This window comes from Miscanthus floridulus, chromosome 11, assembly GCF_019320115.1.
Source record: "Miscanthus floridulus cultivar M001 chromosome 11, ASM1932011v1, whole genome shotgun sequence".
Lineage (NCBI taxonomy): Eukaryota > Viridiplantae > Streptophyta > Magnoliopsida > Poales > Poaceae > Miscanthus > Miscanthus floridulus.
The window spans coordinates 51028866-51036418 of NC_089590.1; the positions used below are offsets into that span (position 1 = coordinate 51028866).

Genomic DNA, 7553 nt, shown 5'->3' on the forward strand with positions numbered 1-7553 from the left:
TCCTGCCGCTCATTTAAGGATGACGCTTCATACCAAACTTTTCGTATAGATGCAACTAGCAGGGTACTCCCTGGTAGTAGTAGTAGGGATGAATTCCGTATCTTTTTCCCGGATCTCAAAACTGGATATAGATCATGATATACATATCAGAAATCTAATTTTGACTATTTAAATTGAAATGCAGTACGAATATTCATATAGGTTTTTGACCCTCTCGGGACGGACAAATATCAGTAAATATCCGTTTTGTTGGGTAGGTCAGATCTAGAAATGCCAAACAGTTTTATTTAGAGTTTCTACACTGATTGTGTGAACCTAAAATGAATTAGATACTAGGAATAGAAAAAAACTAGCTTCTTCTAATTCACTCCACGTATAGAGCCAATGTATGCAGAGTCTGTCATAGAATTATAGGAGAAATATTCGGTCAGAGAATCATTTCTCAACAGGTCAGTTTCCACAGAAAATTTAAAGGAGAAGGCGGATGCGAGCGCCATATAATTACTGGTGTCAAGCCTCTCCTGTAGCAGAGTGGCAGTTAGTGGTCTGTTTAACCGGTGATGACATGTCACTTTGACAGAGTTTCGTGATTCCTTTGAGAGAAAACAGCCTCATCAGGCCTTCTTGGGCTCTTGGCCCATGAATATTTCTAACTTGCAAAGAAAAAAAAACAGCCCATGGATATTTCTAACGTGTATTGGCAACAGGCACATAGCATAAGACGTATAACGTGTATGAAAAAAAAAAGAGCTGTCCGTAAGCGAAAAAAACCATACACGTTATACGTACTCCTATATTGGCAACTTTTTTTTTCATACACGTTATACTTGCAGAAAATCATACACGTTATACGTACTCCTATATTGGCAACAGGTACATAGCATACTTCTTGGGCTCTTGGCCCATGGATATCAACAAAGCACCTAGTTATGCACATGCAGCATCGTTGGTTAACAACTGTCACAACCATGATATGATACAGCAACATGAGAGCTTTTTCACTTGAAAAAAAAGAGCTGTCCGTATAACGTGTATGATTTTTTGTGGTTACCAATATAGGAGTACGTAGTAACAGGCTGTCAGTACAATGAACAGAACTGGGACTGACCAGCTCTCTTTGGTCCATACAACCATTGTTCTTCCAGGGACTAACATTTCATCACAAGCCTATAGAAGTAATCTCTAAACCATAGTGGTGCATAATACAAAATGGACAGAATAGCAGAGAACTGGCCGTAAGCGAACCAAGCTGGAGGGTTCTTCTTTAGAACCGATGCAACCACCTTCGTTGCAAGCTCTTCTGCTGGAGTAGACCCGGGGCCCTGGGAAATCTCTGTCCTGGCTCGGAGCCCTTCCTCGTATTTCTTGTAGTACTTCCAATCATGCGTCTGATCATACTTGGCTGCAGAGGAATTCCCAAGATTCGACTTTGTCCCTCCTGGGGCGACAGTCATGACATTTATGCCGAAGCTTTTTAGTTCAACCCTACAGTGAAGTGAGTTTGTATCAAGTGAGGATGGCAAATATGAAAGAAAGAAATAAAGAAAAAGAAGCCACAAACCTTAAGGTAACAAACTGAAAAGACTTAACAGCACAAGAACAGGACATGTAGTAAAAATACAAAATTTGGATACTGGCATATGTTGCATGTGTTGTTGACTTGTTGAGTATATTGCCACATGATCAAATTATCTGATGTGATACTTGAGACCAGTGATAAAGCAATTGCATCAAGACATAAACGCTAAAGAATATGTGACGCTACTAGCTGTTCTGTATTTGACAACAGTTAAATCCAAAGTTTTTTCATTTAAAACAGGGTGTTTAGAAACAACATCCTAATTCTTCAAAAACAGGGTATCTAGAAGTAATATCCTAATTCATTTAAAACAGGGTATTTAGAAGCGATGTCCTAATTCTTAAGCCTATAACCTATATACGACTTGCCTATTGCCCCTTAAGGTAGCCACACACTCACACTTGGAACTTGGAAGCTTTTCTGATGTCTTCCAATCCAAGTTATAGAATTTAAGCAAGTACCAAAATGTCAATATAAGAATAGGTAATACTTCAATTCACAAACCTCAGTGAGTCACTCAATGCATGAAGAGCAGCTTTGGATGCTGAATACACACCAGCCCATGGTCCAGGTGCCAAAGCGGTAATACTTCCAACATTCACAATTGTACCTTTCCTTCTCTCCATCATGTGAGGAATAACAGCTTGAATCAACCTCATTGCACCTATATATAGTGAAAAGGGGTTCAAGTTATCTAGAAATCAAGCCAATACTGTAACAGAACTTGTGAGAATCAGACAATTCCCTTTTCGATACTAACACAAATGAATACGACGCTTCTGCTCCCAAGCCCTCTCTGCAACAAACTAAAACCCTTCCACAAATCAATTCCCTGTAATCCATGAAACCAGAATCCTACAGAAATCCAGGCCAATAGAAGTCAGCATCCCCCGTCATAACACAAAGATCCTAATCCAAAGTGAAACTGGAGCCAGAGTCATAGCAGTCTCCAATAGTGCATACAACCTTGCAGTCTGCATACAAGCTCTCTGCCAGAGTCTACATAATCTGAAGGTTAGTATACCGATTCTTGCTAATGATGGATACAAGGAACCGCCTGATCTGGTTCAGGAAAGATTTTCAGAATCTAGCTCCAATGTTGGGATTAGTGAAGGTCATGAAGAGAGCGAATTTCACGTCTCAGATGCCTCTTGAGAAGGTGGTGGTACAGGCATTTACAGGTAATAATCCAAAATTAAAGAGGGAGTTACAGGGTTCCTAGGTAATAATCTATGAGGGGTCAGGAGAGAGTGAAAGTTACAGAGAAACCATATTCGCTGGGAAGTGTTGTATATCCTCCTGGTTCTGACAGAGCTTGTGCATGGGGAGAAACCTATTACTAAACTATTTGTGGAATGGAAAGTGTACAGGTATGTGGATATACTATGGATGTGGAACAGTGGATGAACTGAAAGACTTGCTGTTTACAGGGGAGACATTTTGGAGCCAAGTCTCCGAAAGACTGAGCAGCAGAATACTATGATGGCGAGGGACAATCTAAGCTTGTCTGGAAAGCATGGTATGTTGGAATTCAACATTGATGAGAAGGGAGTGTCAATTCAAGAATATCTGTGAATGTGTCTAAGCGTAGCAGGAACTCGGTGTCCGGTAACCCAGTTAACCCCCTGGACAGTTCAAGAGCTTGTCGCTCAGAACTGCTTAAACTGCGGAGGGGTAGGTCCGTAGGGCTCCCTCGGACAGTTCAAGAGCTTGTCGCTCTGTTCAAAGCACAAAAAAACTGAGTTTGGTGTTCTTATAAGAAACACGCACTAAAGGTGACCGAGTAGCAAATTTTAGGTGGAGATTGGGTATTAAACATTGTATTACTGTTGAAAGTGTTGGTACAGGTTGTGGCCTGGCCCTGTTTTTGGCATGAGTCGGTGTTGCTTATTGAAAAACACAGACGTTTTATTGCCGTACATGTCTGTGAGAAACTGAGAACTCTACATCCCCTTGGTTCACAATCACCTTTGTATATAGAGAGCACAGGACGGAGGCACAACACGTGGATTTAATACGGCGCCTCTTTGGTCCCTTGGCTTTTGATCAGTGATTTCAATGAAGTTATGTGGGGCTATGACCACTTCCTGGTTTGTGACCGTCCAGAGAGTCAGATGGCGGCCTTTCGCGCTTACTGATTTGGGGTTTGTGGGGCTCCCTTTTACATACGACACCAGTCAAGATGGGTACGCAAATGTAAAGGTGGGATTGGATAGAGCAGTGGCTGACACGGGTTGGAGGGATATACTACTCTTCACCATCTGGTCTCCTCGTGGTCAGATCATTGTCCTCTTCTGTTAGAAATCAGGAAAGAGAGTTGGAAAAGCATAAACCAAGATTTTTCAGATATGAGATTATGTGGGAGTGCCTAGAGTCACTAGCTATTGAGATAAAGAATGCGTGGTGTACTGATCCAATTAGAGAAGGGCTCGGAGGGATTGTGGCAGCTTTAAAGCATGTGCAGCGAGCTCTATGTTCATGGAGTAAGGAGAACTTCAGAACTGTGCCTTAAGACTTAAATGATTTGCATACAAAATTTGAAGAGATGAAAACGAATCCACAATACAGTAAGGGTGATCTGCGCAGGTTTACAGATAATGATGTGGCTTCAACGGCCTCACATTCCTTGGATGAAGGAAGGCGACTGGACCACAAGTTATTTTCACCGGCATGCAGTCTGGAGAGCCTACAAAAACAAGATCAAAAAGCTTAAAACAGAAGAGGGAGATTGGTGTGACAATCAGTGGCAAGGCCCTGGATTTTTTTTTTCAGGTCTCTGTACACTGGCAATCCAAAAGTGGTTCCAAGTGAGCTGTGAGCTCATTGATTTAATTGATACAAGGATTTCTGACAATATGAATGTTGAGCTGTGCAGGGATTTCACAGCTGAGGAAATTTCAAATGCATTACTTCGGATGGGGCCTCTGAAGGCGGCAGGTCTGAATGGTTTCCCAGCATGTTTTATTTTTTCAGAAACACTGGGATCTGATGAGAGAGAATGTTGTTGCAGCAGTCCAAAAATTCTTCTCTGATGGGCACCTTCCAGTTGGTATCAAGGACACAGCTATTGTTCTCATTCCCAAGGAGCAGAATCCAGAAGAAAAAGATTTCATACCAATCAGTCTGTGTAACATGATATACAAGGTAATCTCTAAGCACTTGGTTAATCGTCTTAGGCCTTTTCTTGAGGATATCATTATCATCTCCCCAAAACAAAGTGCCTTTATCCCGGGAAGACTGATAAGGTACAATGCTCTTTATTGCCTTCGAGTGCATACATGCAATCCAGAAAGGCTCCAGGGAAGACTTTTGTGCTTATAAGTTGGGTTTGTCAAAGGAGTATGATGGTCAGGCCAAATTAGCAGCATGGCAAATTTTGTTTCACTGTAGGGATGCTGAAGAAACTGAGGCGGCTGCTAGCCTGGAGGGTGTCTGTCTGGCGGTGCAATGGCCAGAGATACCAATATCCTTGAGGCCGAGTGTCTCAGTCAAAGTAGTACAGAAGCTGAAGGCAATATTCCATGACAGATCCATGGTGATGCCCCTGATCCAGAAGAAGTTACAGGAAGACTGGGAGAGCACAGAATAAAATAGCACATGAATTAACTCAACTAGCTATTAGGTTTAGTGGGAGTCGTGTTTTCTTTTCAAACTTCCCTGAATCTGTTGATGCACTTATCTGTAAAGATATTACTTAAGTTCTAAGAAAGACCTCCTGTCTGCAATTTTTTTTTAAAAAAAAAACTGTAACAGAACTTGTGAACATAATGGTATCAGGAAAGAAGTAAAGTGTGAACCATCCAAGCACATCAACTAAAGGTAACAAGGTACTCAATTCTCCAACAGCTCAACTAGCTTAAGTAGTAAGTTGGAATTATAATATTATATTCAGTCACTTTGGTTGATGACGACTAATCTCCATGATGAGATAGTAGCAAAACTAGTTAGCAATTCTGTGCTTTGCATCCTCCCAAACACTTCAATAAATGAGTTCAAGAGGTAGTCCTTCACATCATTCTAAAAGATAGATTCAGTGGGTTCATAATCCGTGAGACAATTTTCATTACTCCATTTACCTTCCTATCAAGCATCATATCAAACCTGCACTTGTTACTGTGATCATGCATTTTAAGCACAGGGTATTGCCAATGATGACTGAAGAAGGGTTCTAATTGAACTGCTGACTTCACTGGTTCAGCAGATTTTACTGGATGCAACAGATCCCTTTTCACAGTCATAGGAATCTGACTACATAACCCATTGCTGTATATGATTTACCATTGAATCATGCACAACTAAACACACTCGAGGATGACCCAAATCTAAACCAACTATCTCGCTAACAAGCACGAAATTAATATAGCACTCTACCGAGTTCCCCGAGTTAGGAAATAAAATTCGCTATTTGCAGAAATTTAAATCATTCATTCAAACAACGTCCATAAAGCTATTCCTAATTCTCTGTTTTTGTCTCTATAATCAAACCAAAATGCCCTTAGGTAGATCTAATAAAAAACCTCTCAACTCCTTTATTAACCTCTAATTGCCTAATTCAGATTCCAGGATCCAAAATCTTGTCTTTATTGGAGAACATCACAATCAGGCAATCATGCCAAAACAGCAAACAATGCAGTAGACAGCAAGCAGAACAAAAAAAAACATTTTTTTTAATCCTACCATAGACATTGGTGTCGAAAACCTGGTGGAAGGACTCCATGGGCACCTCGGCGAGTGGCGCGACGAGGTGGATCCCGGCGTTGTTGACGAGCACGTCGACGCGGCCGTGCTCCCGCAGCGCGTCCGCCACGGCGGCGCGCGCGCTCTCGTCGGACCGCACGTCGAGCTCCAGCAGCAGGAACCGCGGGGCGCCGTCGAGGTCGCGCATGGAACCGCGTGACCGCGCCGTGGCCACGACGGCGCACCCGGCAGCCGCGAAGGCGCGCGCCATCGCGTGGCCGATGCCGCCCTCCGAGCACCCCGTCACAAGCACCACTGGCTGATTCCGATCACGGGACGCTGCCACTGCCATCGCTGCGAGGTTGGGATTCGTGGTCCGGGGGCGGACGGGATCCGGTGTCTGTGTCTCGCTGTATCTTTTGCCTCTCTGGGCTCAGCGCAGGACGCCCCGTGTAATAACTGCCATTCGCCGAGCTGCCGTAGCCGCACCAGACGCCAAATTCCCGTGGATTTATCAGCCGGCACAATTAGACTCATTGCTTGATCGGCAGTGTTACAGCGGAGTCTTATTACTCGTTGACGATGATACGGAACGAATTGGAAAGCCACGGGAGAGCCGACACAGGCCACGTTAATTCTCAAACTCTATAAATTACTAAAAAAAAAATTAAAGTGACCTATACACGTGGATAAATTACGTAAAAATAACCTAAAAGACTCCATTGTTGTTTGGATCTAGGGCAGTCTCAATGATGTATTGATGATGGTTTCTATCCTCATAAAATGACTTGTCGCGTAGGTAAAACGCTGACATGGCAACGTAATTAATGAAGAAAGAGAGCAAAAATTCTAGAAATGGTTTCCTTATGAAGAAATCAGGTCTTCTTTTGACCCAATGCACCAAGAAATCATGAAATCGTCATTAGGGAGAAACCACCAGTTTCCAGAGGGCTCGTGCCGCACTCACATTGGAGGAAGAAGATAGAGTTGGGAGAGAGAAAAAAAAATTATTACTCATAGAAACCATGGGTTGGAAAGCAGTACTTTTTTGGTGCGGTATCCTATGTTATAGAAACTACTAGTTTTTTTTTCATTGGGACTGCCCTAAGCTAAGTTAGAGCATGACTTTTTGAAATTGTAATGTGCAAATCAGCTGGTTAAATCCAGTGAAGCCCTCTTAGGCCAATCTAACTTTTTTTCTAAGTGAAAATAATGGGAAAGGCTCATTCAAGTATGAATAAGAAATCAAACCGCACATGATATGTGTAAAACTGCATACGCGCAGCACAGGTTACAC

The 7553-nt window shown here is 42.5% G+C and overlaps 1 protein-coding gene across 1 annotated transcript; it reads right to left on the bottom strand.

The window, feature by feature from the left end:
* Window positions 1-977: 977 nt before the first annotated feature.
* On the bottom strand, window positions 978-6759 carry LOC136490698 (short-chain dehydrogenase PC-15-like). The gene is made up of 3 exons (XM_066486901.1): window positions 6257-6759; window positions 2084-2243; window positions 978-1485 (listed from the first exon to the last, which is right to left on the bottom strand). Exons 1-3 carry the CDS (start codon window positions 6606-6608, stop codon window positions 1149-1151), a joined length of 849 nt encoding a protein of 282 aa, XP_066342998.1. The 5' UTR covers window positions 6609-6759; the 3' UTR covers window positions 978-1148.
* Between the last annotated feature and the right edge of the window lie 794 nt (window positions 6760-7553).

What these genes read in the sequence shown, in the direction of transcription:
- LOC136490698 (XM_066486901.1), bottom strand. Translation starts at nt 6,608, where the DNA reads ATGGCAGTGGCAGCGTCCCGTGATCGGAATCAGCCAGTGGTGCTTGTG. An exon ending in TTTCGACACCAATGTCTATG is followed by an intron (nt 2,244 to 6,256) that starts GTAGGATTAAAA and finishes CACTATATATAG; the next exon opens with GTGCAATGAGGTTGATTCAA. An exon ending in GCATTGAGTGACTCACTGAG is followed by an intron (nt 1,486 to 2,083) that starts GTTTGTGAATTG and finishes ACTTCACTGTAG; the next exon opens with GGTTGAACTAAAAAGCTTCG.